The following is a 13,022-nucleotide window of genomic DNA, read 5'->3' on the forward strand; positions in this document are numbered from 1 at the left end:
CTGTAATAGTTTGCAAGCCCTGCCACATCCGACGATCATCGGAGCCGGTACAGTACAATTGTTTGATGGTTCGTCGGAGGGCATAGCAGGATTTCTTCTAAGCTTCCGGGTGAGTTCCAGAGATTGTTAGCTGTTACTAGCAAACTTGATTTCATGAACCTCGTCTCATGAGCTACATATGTTAAAGCGGGCTTATTTTGAGCACTTTTCTTCTGGGATACTTACTTGATTTACTTTGCTTTACTGGGAGGCTTAGCAGAAGTAGACATGCTCATGTTATTGATGTTATTGCAGGGTAAGCTGCACACAGTTGACTTCCTCCTAGGGCACACCGCCTCAGTGCTAACAGTATCACTCTGGTTCATAGGCTCATGATTACTGCATACATTAGCAGTGGGATCAGAGGCATTCAGGGCAGTTAGAGGGACATAAATTAGGTTACTTACATTGTCTACCAACGCCCCTGGTATAAACTGAGCTGGGCTTGGGTCATTGTCTTAACGCAGCCTTGTAATTCTGTGAAATGATTTGGGTGGATCCCATCCTCCTTTATAAAACGTGTTTTTGTTTCCTAAAGGTGTTGACATTGTCGTCAAAAGTTACACCCATTGAGCTGCAGTAATCATATAGACAGTTGTGTAGAGAAAGAATCCTGCTAAAGTGTTCAATGCCACGATTCAGAGAGGGTACTGGGCCAGATAGGATGGGTCTTTTTACTAGTGTCAATCAGCTCTTTAAAAGAGCTGCCCTTCATAATGTTATTAAAACCCACACGGACTAGGATAGAATCAATGTCCTGGCGTAGTACATTCAGGAGCAGCTTAGTCATGTCATTTACTCCAGCTTCATGATAGGACATTGTTTTTGCACCAGGAACAGTCACATTTCTTGATCACAGTTAAGACATGTTGTTATATATATTCCATTTGTAACTCCACTCACTACTTGTAATTGTATAGTCTGTTAGTAACTCCACTCACTACTAGTAGTTGTATAGTCTGTTAGTAACGCCACTCACTACTTGTAGTTGTATAGTCTGTTTGTAACACCACTCACTACTTGTAGTTGTATAGTCTGTTTGTAACTCCACTCACTATTTGTTGTTGTATAGTCCGTTTGTTGTTGGTCTTGGTGAGCTTAATGTTCCAGTCAGTAGCTAGCTAACACACTGGCTGCTAGAGCCGTCATGACGAGGCTTGAGGGAAGCCCTACATTATGACGTGTTTCTAACTAGTGGGAACGCAGGCCGTGTTGTAAAGTCATCTTTGGACCTGTACTTTTCTTGAATGTAGTTTTGTTATTGACTAAAACAAGCAGACAACCAAAAAAATAGCGCTTTGAAAAATGTGAAGTTTTTGCTGTCAGTCAATGGGATAACCTCGGTTAACCACAGGTTGTTTTCCCCACAGGCGGGCGGGCCGCCATGTTCTATCTAAAACCGTATATAGATCACTGTGCTGAGAACTTAAACAGTTGTTGTGTAGAAGGGCGTTATGGAAACTACACTAACACACAAGTCTTCCATTCCCCATCTCACAGGAGCGCTATGTGGCCAGTCTGATGCCTCTACAGAAGAACATCTCTCCTTGGAAGAGTCCTCCACAGCTGAGACCCTTCCTCCAGGAGGACTTTATGAAGACTCTGGAGAAGGCTGGTCCTCAGCTCACCTCACCACTCAAAGGAGACTGGATGGGACTCTACAGGTACTGACATCCACATAGCCTGGTTCCGCGTGTATTTCACCTTTATTTAACCAGGCAGTCCTACTGAGAGGTCTGTGTTACAGACAAAAACACGCACATAAACTGACGCAGCCATAGGAAACAACCTCAGCCATAGGAAACAACCTCAGCCATAGGAAACAACCTCAGCCACAGGAAACGGACGCAGCCACAGGAAACGGACGCAGCCACAGGAAACGGACGCAGCCACAGGAAACGGACGCAGCCACAGGAAACGGACGCAGCCACAGGAAACGGACGCAGCCACAGGAAACGGACGCAGCCACAGGAAACGGACGCAGCCACAGGAAACGGACGCAGCCACAGGAAACGGACGCAGCCACAGGAAACGGACGCAGCCACAGGAAACGGACGCAGCCACAGGAAACGGACGCAGCCACAGGAAACGGACGCAGCCACAGGAAACGGACGCAGCCACAGGAAACGGACGCAGCCACAGGAAACGGACGCAGCCACAGGAAACGGACGCAGCCACAGGAAACGGACGCAGCCACAGGAAACGGACGCAGCCACAGGAAACGGACGCAGCCACAGGAAACGGACGCAGCCACAGGAAACGGACAAGGGAGTTTCCTGTGTTGGCTATCCCTGAGACCGGGGCGACTTGACGACGAAGGAGTTTCCGGTGTTGGCTATCCCTGAGACCGGGGCAACTTGACGACTGAGTTTCTGTGTTGGCTATCCCTGAGACCGGGGCGACTTGACAACGAAGGAGTTTCGGGGCAACTTGTACAGGACATCTAACAGTTAATGATGTTAGGTTCAGGGGGAGTTTTGCTAAAATCGCTTTCCTTCTAAACGAAACGAGAGAGTAGTGCATTGATCCTTGACACTAAAGAGAGGGCCAGCCTACTTTCTAGTGTAGGTTCAGTACACATCACTGCATTCTATCTCCCGTAATAAAGCGCAGTGTGAAAAACTGTGTCCAATGACTTCAATACAGTGGCAGCTGCATTCATGTAGACTGCATTGCCACAGTCCAAAGCTGAGATGACTGGATGATTCGTTTTCTGCTCCTATAAGAGAAGCCCAATATTTTGTGTGTGTTCTTAATCTTAACTCAACATGCTTTTGTTTTTAGAGAGCTTTATTTATTTTCGGTCTGTTTACCAGGAAACACCAGTCTGTTATGATGTAATATAATGACAGTCTGTGTATTTCCTGTATTTGCAGACCTTATGATTGTGACATGGTCTATGCATCCTAAAAGCTTGTTGGTGTGTTTTTGTTTCATCTTGGTGTGTCTGTTTCCTATCCAGACAGTTCCTGAGGTGTCCAAACTTTGACGGCTGGTTCAGGAATCGCAGGAGAGAGATGATGAAGAAACTAGAGGCCCTTCACCTAGAGGCTGTCTGTGAGGAGGTGAGTAATGATGAATCTAGAGGCCCTTCACCTAGAGGCTGTCTGTGAGGTGTATCTAAATTAAGGCAGTTACACATTTTAAAAACATTTACAATACGTTCACAATAGATTTCACAATATATATTGTGTGTGCCTTCAGGCCTCTACTACCACACATCTACAACACAATCCACGTGTATCGTGGGTGTGTCTGTGCCTGTGTTTGTTTTAAATTAGATTAAAAAACAGATCCATACAACCTATAGAAAAGCAGGGACTGTGAAGCAACACAAACTGCTAGTATGAGTTACCTGATGTGGAATAGAGTTCCATGTAGTCATGGCTCAATGTAGTACTGTGTGCCTACCCTGAAACTAACTGCAACTCTTTGTTGCTGTCATTTCAGTCGCTGACGTGTAAAGTGTTGAGTCATCAGCATACATGGACACACTGGCTTTACTCAAAGTTAATGGCATGTCGTTAGTAAAGATTTAAACAAGTAAGGGGCCTAGACAGCTTCCCTGGGGAATTCCTGATTCAACCTGGATTTTGTTGGAGAGGCTTCCATGTTCTGTTAGACAGGTAACCCTTTATCCACATTATAGCAGGGGGTGTAAAGCCATAACACATTTTTCCTGCAACAGACTATGATCGATAATGTCAAAAGCCACACTGAAATCTAACAAGACAGCCCCCACTATCATCTTATCATCAATTTCTCTCAGCCAATCATCAGTTATTTGTGTAAGTGCTGTGCTTGTTGAATTTTCTTCCATGTAGGTAGTTATTAAAGTGACTATGCATCGATAATAACAGAGTAGCAGCAGCGAAGAAGGGGGGGTGGGGGGTGCAATGCAAATAGTCTGGGTAGCCATTTGATTAGCTGTTCAGGAGTCTCATCGGTGATTTGTGTAAGTGCTGTGCTTGTTGAATCTCCTTCCCTTTAAGTGTGCTGAAAGTCTGTCAATTTCTTTACTGTAAAATAGCATTGTTTCTGGTCAAACACCATTTTTCCCCCAGAAGTTTACTAAGGGTTGGTAACAGCCTGATTGGTCAGCTATTTGAGCCAGTAAAGGGGGCTTTACTATTCTTAGGTAGCGGAATGACTACCTTCCCTCCAGGCCTGAGGGGACACACTCTCTGGTAGGATGAAATTGACAATATGGCAAATAGTAGTGGCGATATTATCCTCAGTAATTTTCCATCCAAGTTGTCAGACACCGGTGGTTTGTCATTGTTGATGGACGACGACAATTTTTTCACCTCTTCCACACTCACTTTACGGAATTCAAAATTACAATTCTTGTCTTTCATAATCTGGTCAGATATACTTGGATGTGTAGTGTCATTGTTATTGCGGTCATGTCATGACAAGTTTGCTAATCTTGCCAATAAAAAAATAATTGAAGTAGTTGGCAATATCAGTGGGTTTTGTGATGAATGAACCATCTGATTCAACGATTTGATGGAGCTGAGTTTGCCTTTTTGCCCAAAATCTATTTTAAGATGCTCCAAAGCTTTTTACTATAATTCTTTATATTATTCATCTTTGTTTCATAGTGTAGTTTCTTCTTCTTTTTATTCAGTTTAGTCACATGATTTATCAATTTTGCAGTAGGTTTGCCAATCCGTTGTTCAGCCAGATCACATCATGCTCGAAGCCTGTTCACCTGTCTCTATCTCTATTCTTCATGTAGGATCTGCAGGTGCGTGTCCAGCAACACACTGAGGTGGAGACTGTGGACCTCGTTCTCAAACTCAAAGACAAACTGGTCAGTATGAGGTTGTTTCATTGTAACAGATTGATGCGGCGTTCTGCTCATTAGTGATAGAACACATAACAGTAGGGTTCCTGTACACTACTTGGCCAAAAGTATGTGGACAACTTCTTGTCAAACATCTCATTCCGTAGTCATGGGTATTAATATGGAGTTTGTCCCCCCTTTGCTGCTATAACAGCCTCCACTCTTCAGGGAAGGCTTTCCACTAGATGTTGGAACATTGCTGCTATAACAGCCTCCACTCTTCTGGGAAGGCTTTCCACTAGATGTTGGAACATTGCTGCTATAACAGCCTCCACTCTTCAGGGAAGACTTTCCACTAGATGTTGGAACATTGCTGCTATAACAGCCTCCACTCTTCGGGGAAGGTTTTCCACTAGATGTGGAAACATTGCTGCGGGGACTTGCTTCCATTCAGCCACGAGCATTAGTGAAGTCGGACACTGATGTTGGGCGATTAGGCCTGGCTCGCAATCGGCGTTCTAATTCATCACAAAGGTGTTCAATGGAGTTGAGGTCAGGGATCTGTGCAGGCCAGTCAAGTTCTTCCACAACAATCTCGACAACTCATTTCTGTATGGACCTCGCTTTGTGCACGGGGGCATTGTCATGCTGAAACAAGAAAGGGCCTTTCCCCAAACTGTTGCCACAAAGTTGGAAGTACAGAATAGTCTAGAATGTCATTGTATGCTGTAGCGTTAACATTTCGCTTCACTGGAACTAAGGGGCCCGAAACCACGAAAAACAGACCCAGACCATTATTCCACCTCCACCAAACTTTACAGTTGTCACTATGCATTGGGGCAGGTAGCGTTCTGGCATCCGCCAAACCCTGATTTGTCCGTCAGACGGGATGGGAAGCGTGATTCATCACTCCAGAGAAATTTCTACTGCGCCAGAGTCCAATGGCGGCTAGCTTTACACCACTCCAGCCGACGCTTGGCATTGTGCATGGTGATGTGAGGCTTGTGTGCGGCTGCTCGGCCATGTAAACCCATTTCATGAAGGTCCCGACGAACAGTTCTTGTGCTGCTGTTGCTTCCAGAGGCAGTTTGGAACTCGGTAGTGAGTGTTGCACCAGAGGACAGACTTCAGCACTCGGCGGTCCAGTTCTGTGAGCTTGTGTGGCCTGCCACTTTGTTGCTGAGCCGTTGTTGCTCCTAGACGTTTCCACTTCACAATAACAGCACTTACAGTTAGTTTACCGGGGCAGCTCTAACAGGGCAGAAATTTTACGAACTGACTTGATGGAAAGGTAGCATCCTATGATGGTGAAACGTTGAAAGTCACTGAGCTCTTCAGTAAGGAAAGGTGGCATCCTACGACAGTGCCAAGTTGAAGGTCACTGAGCTCTTCAGTAAGGAAAGGTGGCATCCTACGACAGTGCCAAGTTGAAAGTCACTGAGCTCTTCAGTAAGGAAAGGTGGCATCCTACGACAGTGCCAAGTTGAAGGTCACTGAGCTCTTCAGTAAGGAAAGGTGGCATCCTACGACAGTGCCAAGTTGAAGGTCACTGAGCTCTTCAGTAAGGAAAGGTGGCATCCTACGACAGTGCCAAGTTGAAGGTCACTGAGCTTTTCTGTAAAGCCATTCTACTGTCAATGTTTGTCTATGGAGATTACATGGCTGTGTGCTCGATTTTATACACCTGTCAGCTGAAATAGCCGAATCCACTAATTTGAAAGGGTGTCCACATACTTTTCGGCCACTTGTATGTTCAGTGTATGCTAAATGAACTTGATTTATGTTAGTTAACACAAAATATTTTAAATAACTTGAAAGTGCTTTGCTGTGTGTTGTTGACCTGTTCTTCCTGTATGTTCTAGACTCAGGCAGAGAGAGAGCAGCTTCCTCTGAGGCCGGGGACATTGACTAAACTACAAGCCCACATCGACTCTGTCATCCTGTCTTTACCTGATGATCTACAGGGAATCCTGCACAAGCCCTCCACACCCTGACCTCTGACCCTGACCTCTAACCCCTGACCACTAATCATTGACCTATAACCCCTGGGGGAGGAGGAAGAGGCGCCCAAGGAAGGACTGCTCCAGTCTCATCATTGAACTATGGATTTTAAATACTTTATTTTTATTTTTTTAACCCTTTAATATCTGTGTGACTGAGCCACCTCCAACGTCTCTCCACCGTCATGTGCAATGCTGGCATTGCCCCCCCAAAAATAATCCACTGATGATTATTGATTATGCAACCAGTCAGAAAGCCAATTAGTGGTTTATTCCTCAGAGATATAATGTCTGTGCTGTAGTGAATCATGTGTCTGTGACACATGTCCATAAAGGTTGGCAGATTTTCTTAAACAGTTTAATCTGTGTCCGGAAAACCGAACCTTTAGTCTAGACTTTTTTAAAAACAGCCTTGTTTGGGTTCTATGCTGCGCTGATAACTTAACACTGCAGTAACATTAAACTATAGACAGATTGTGATATACAGTTTAATTGTCAACAATACTCGTACGTTATGAAAGGTTGCTGTGCTGTTGTATAAATGTTGAAGACATGGCGACATGAAGAGCTGTATTGTATAGCGTCACTATACACTTATTGGACAAACCACTCTACAAGATGTCGAAAACGTTCCACAGGGATGCTGGTCCATGTTGACTCCAATGCTTCCCACAGTTGTGTCAAGTTGGCCGAATGTCCTTTGGGTGGTGGACCATTCTTGATACACGTGTGGAAAAACCCAGCAGCGTTGCAGTTCTTGACACAAACCAAAGGCACTTAAATCTGTCTTGTCCATTCACCTTCTGAATGACACACATACACAATCCATGTCTCAATTGTCTCAAGGCTTAAAAATCCTTCTTTAACCAGGTCTCCTCCCCTTCATCTACACTGATTTTTGAAATGGATTTAACAAGTGACATCAATAAGGGATCATATCTTTCACCTGGTCAGTCTGTAATGGAAATGTTTTGTCCACTCGGTGTATAGTGGTTGAGGAGGAGACATCGGGGTGGTCTTCATGAGGCACAAAACAGATCGAAACAAGAAGGAACCTAAAGCTAGTGCAATAACAAATGGTTTGCGTTTCAAAACGTTTTGTTACGTTGTGCCTTAATGAATAGCACCCTTGTTGGAGGTTGATCTGTGTGTGTGGGGGAATAGAATAGCAGAGTGCTGTTGCTATTTTAGACCAATAGGATCGAACTTGTATATAATTTGTACTCATTAATAGAAGAACGTAAGGAAAAAGACCTTCACTAAACCCTCGTCCTTATATTGCAGTACTACTTCTGCTCTAAATGTGTATTCTGCATAGGGAATAGGGTGCCATTTGGGATGCATTCATTCTACATGTTAAAAATGGGCAACCGGGTAACTGACGAAAACTAACTTGCTGACACATTGCCTTGTCATATTGATTTGGACCTGATTTGTGTGAGGTTTTACCACATTATTCATCTGTGTAGGCCCACTACAATCCCTTGTACCACATTATTCATCTGTGTAGGCCCACCACATTATTCATCTGTGTAGGCCCACTACAACCCCCTGTACCACATTATTCATCTGTGTAGGCCCACTACAACCCCCTGTACCACATTATTCATCTGTGTAGGCCCACCACAACCCATATGAACAGTCCTTGTACACCAGGGCTTTCTAGCGGCTAGCTAAACCAGAGTTGGTTTCCTACCGGTCCACTGCCACTGTCTGGATTTCATTTGGCACCCAGCCACTGTCTCTCCTCAGTGTCATTGATTTGGTTCACACAAACTGTATTGTCCGAAACACATTTTGCTGATCATAATGGATGTTGATAGCCTGGGTACAGGTCTGTTTAGCTATCATTCCACTCCTTGTCTTTGGCATATGACACAGAGGAGTGGAATGTTGGCTAAACAGACTGGTCCCCAGGCTAGGATGTTGATATGGTTTTGCCTTCCAGACCCTAACTGTTTGTATTCATGCTGTTTTTTATGCTTTGAGTAGAAGTTTCGTTTGGAGTGCATTCCGTGTATGGTGTGCTCAACCATCATATGTTAAGTGTAAAGATCATTCTTCCTCTGAACTGCTGAACAACATTACTGCAGAGGAGGTTTTTCCTAACACAGATTTTGCTGTCAGACTTTGGACTACCTATGAGGTTTTTACGTCTTACATTTTGAAAAACGATATTTGATTTGTTGAGTATTTTGATGTTACAGAATACATTATTTTTCTTGATCAGCTTTTATCATAGGGTGTGCCTTAAGGGATGATGGTTAGGAAAAACAGAACCAAAGATGGACTGTTTTTAGGTTAAATATCGAACTGTGACTGTGTAGTAGGCTAATAATAACTTCTGATATCTACAGTAGTGGCTCACTCACTCAGTAACCTGTCATATTCTGATCTGCTTCAAACACCATGGAACACCATCATTCTGTTGGAACCCATCAGAATTCCAGTGGAAATGTTGGAACCCATCAGAATTCCAGTGGAACTGTTGGAACCCATCAGAATTCCAGTGGAACTGTCTGTCCTCTGAGGGAATATTTCAGTTAAATTAATATTGGTTGGTACACACCTGTGAAGGGGTTCCATATTTTGAAAATACTTATTTTAACAAGATAATTTTGTATAAAGGGCTATTCTCATATTCCATTAATCTAAAAAGTGAAGTTTTGTACATATGTTGAAATACCCAGCCATCACCATTGATGATGATATTCATTATATTACAACCATTATTTTACTAAATATAGATATTACTGACATGGAATACTATACATTTGTAATATCTTCCAATGGGCTGGTTAGATGTTAAAGAACTAGAATAAGGATGATAACATAATATACTGCATCATATTGCTTTGGGGAACTCAGTATTTTTACATTTGCAATGTTTGATCGTTTTTTGTATTGAAGCCTTAATACAATAACTACTGAGGAACCACTATTGATGCCTTTTTAATAGAAGTTCTGAGGAACCACTAATGCTAACAGACAATGGCTTTCAGTGAGCGCAAGTATTTTAATGTGAATAAACGGGCCTCTAGAATCTCACTAATAAATGGTTCTGTATTTTCTTTTTTTTTTTATCCCAGTTTGTTTTGTTAATAGGGAGCATTGTAAAATACATACACTTATCTTCACACAGCATTTAGAGTACCAGTGTAGGAAATAGAATCTGATTGGTCCACGAGGCTGCGATCTCCCTCTATAAGAGCGTTTTATAACATCGTCTTTCACGACTCCCAACAGCGCTGAAAGTGAGGTGGAGGAAATGGGTCGAGAGATATCGCTGCAGTCACTAGCGCCTTGTACCAGCGGGTGGCGCCTGACAGTTGACACCTATCTACTAAGTAGCCTTGGCTTGTGTGAGGCGGAATGGCTCATGGAAGCCGCTCTCCTGTTTGTGTGTAGCGTGAGGCAACTCGATGTACAGGTACACCACCAGGACAGGATGCTCGTCTATCGCAGGGCCTTACCCTCCAATCTATCTCAATGTCGAGTGCCAAGCTGAGACACATTGATCCTGTTTTTACAGTCTTCTGTGTGGGGATGGAACTCCCAACCTTCCAATTCTAAAGGTGGACACTCGCTAAGCACAAGGCCACTGAGTTGGTCACCTATCTAGCTTCTACTCGAGACGATATAAGCAGCACAGTGCACGCGGGGCAGAAACATCGGGGGGTGCCGCAGCCTGTCTACCCCTTGGAGGAAGAGCGAGATTGGCTGCTGAAGATGTTGACTTTTTGCAACCAAAATTCTTTTTTTGATTTGGCTAAAATAAAGACATATTTATTTATTTTGGAACTATAGAGAACCACAGTATGAGTCACAATACCCATAAAACTTAGCGGTCAAACAGGGAAATGGTTCCAATTTCAAAAAGAACTCCCAACCTGCCAATCTAAAGGTGGACACTCGCTAAGCACAAGGCCACTGAGACGATATAAGCAGCAGTGTTTCCCATAGAGGATTTTAGAAACACTTAAAATAAGGGCTGTGTTTTGTGTAGACTTATCATGGCTTTAAAATCTTCTGATAGGCTAATTTACATAGTTTGAGTCAATTGGAGGTGTACCTGTGGATGTATTTCAAGGCCTACCTTCAAACTCAGTGCCTCTTTGCTTGATATCATGGGAAAATCTAAAGAAATCAGCCAAGACCTCAGAATATGGATTCCAATAGTGTGCAAAGCTGTCATCAAGGCAAAGGGTAGCTACTTTGAAGAATCTCAAATATGAAATATATTTGTTTAACAATTATTTTACTACATGATTCCATATGTGTTATTTAATAGTTTGTCTTCCCCATTATTCTACATAATGTAGAAAATAGTCAAAATATGGAAAAACCCTTGAACCCTTGGCCAGTTTTATTGCTTCTTTAATCAGAACAGTTTTCAGCTGTGCTAACATAATTGCAAAAGGGTTTTCTAATGATCCATTAGCCTTTTAAAATAAACTTGGATTAGTTAACACAACGTGCCATTGGAACACAGGACTGATGGTTGCTGATAATGGGCCTCTGTACGCCTATGTAGATATTCCATTAAAAATCAGCCATTTCCAGCTACAACAGTCATTTACAACATTAACAATATCTACTGTATTTCTGATCAATTTTATGTTATTTTAATGGACAAAAATGTGCTTTTCTTTCAAAAACAAGAATTTCTAAGTGACCCCAAACTTTAGAACGGTGGTGAAAAAGAGAAACGTCCTCACTGTCAACTGCGTTTATTTTCAGCAAACTGAACATGTGTAAATATTTGTATGAACATAAGATTCAACAACTGAGACATAAACTGAACAAGTTCCACAGACATGTGACTAACAGAAATGGAATAATGTGTCCCTGAACAAAGGGGGGGTCAAAATCAAGAGTAACAGTCCGTATCTGGTGTGGCCACCAGCTGCATTAAGTACTGCAGTGCATCTCCTCCTCGTGGACTGCACCAGATTTGCCAATTCTTGCTGTGAGATGTTACCCCACTCTTCCACCAAGGCATCTGCAAGTTCCTGGACATTTCTGGGGGGAATGGCCCTAGGCCTCACCCTCCGATCCAACAGGTCCCAGACGTGCTCAATGGGATTGAGATCCGGGCTCTTCGCTGGCCATGGCAGAACACTGACATTCCTGACTTACAGGAAATCACACACAGAACAAGCTGTATGGCTGGTGGCATTGTCACGCTGGAGGGTCATGTCAGGATGAGCCGGCAGGAAGGGTACCACATGAGGTAGGAGGATGTCTTCCCTGTAACGCATAGCGTTGAGATTGCCTGCAATGACAACAAGCTCAGTCTGATGATGCTGTGACACACCGCCCCAGATAATGACGTACCCTCCACCTCAAAATCGATCCCGCTCCAGAGTACAGGCCTCCGACCATCACCCCTGGTGGGACAAAACTGCGACTCGTCATAGAAGAGCACTTTTTGCCAGTCATGTCTGGTCCAGCGACGGTGGGTTTGGCCCATAGGCGACGTTGTTGCCAGTGATGTCTGGTGAGGACCTGCCTTACAACAGGCCTACAAGCCTCTCTCAGCCTATTGCGGACAGTCTGAGCACTGATGGAGGGATTGTGTGTTCCTGGTGTAACTCGGGCAGTTGTTGTTGCCATCCTGTACCTGTCCCACAGGTGTGATGTTCGGATGTACCGATCCTGTGCAGGTGTTGTTACACGTGAATGTAACACTAACTAGTATAGCAAGTATCCACCTCAGTATAACTATATAGCAGTGTCAAACTCATTCCACGGAGGGCTGAGTGTCTGCGGGTTTTTTTTTTTCTTTCAGGACCTAGACAACCAGGTGAGGGGAGTTGATTACTAATTATAGTGACTTTAATTAATCAATCACGTACAAAAGAGGAGTGAAAACCCACAGACACTCGGCCCCCTGTGGAATGAGTTTGACACGTGTTATAGAGACAGTTTTAAAACCATTTTCCCCAGACGTTCGTAGAGATTCACTGTAAACACTGCGCATGTCGGCTCAAATTACCTTCAAAAGTAGTGTTCTGCTTTTAACGCGCCTTGGATAGAATCCCGGCCTAAATTTGGTAAAGAATATACTTAGTCTGTTAATCTCTTTCTTCGCTCCCATCTCCAATGGTTTGTCCAGGCCTCTTAGTCCGCTCTGATATAGGAGAGGAGGAAGGACTGTCTCTCTGATCAGCTCTTCAAGAGAGGAAGGACTG

General features: G+C 43.7%; 1 protein-coding gene across 1 annotated transcript in view; it reads left to right on the plus strand.

The window, feature by feature from the left end:
- Nucleotides 1-9,899, plus strand: part of dennd6a (DENN/MADD domain containing 6A) — a 57,097-nt gene extending 47,198 nt beyond the window's left edge. The window contains exons 15-18 of the mRNA XM_031825855.1: nucleotides 1,540-1,703; nucleotides 3,002-3,104; nucleotides 4,781-4,855; nucleotides 6,691-9,899. Coding sequence (XP_031681715.1) covers nucleotides 1,540-1,703; nucleotides 3,002-3,104; nucleotides 4,781-4,855; nucleotides 6,691-6,822 — 474 coding nt within the window. The 3' untranslated portion in view covers nucleotides 6,823-9,899. The remainder of the gene's footprint in view (nucleotides 1-1,539; nucleotides 1,704-3,001; nucleotides 3,105-4,780; nucleotides 4,856-6,690) is intronic.
- The last annotated feature ends 3,123 nt before the right edge of the window (nucleotides 9,900-13,022 follow it).

This window comes from Oncorhynchus kisutch, linkage group LG5 (genome assembly GCF_002021735.2).
Source record: "Oncorhynchus kisutch isolate 150728-3 linkage group LG5, Okis_V2, whole genome shotgun sequence".
In the NCBI taxonomy this organism is placed as follows: Eukaryota; Metazoa; Chordata; class Actinopteri; order Salmoniformes; family Salmonidae; genus Oncorhynchus; species Oncorhynchus kisutch.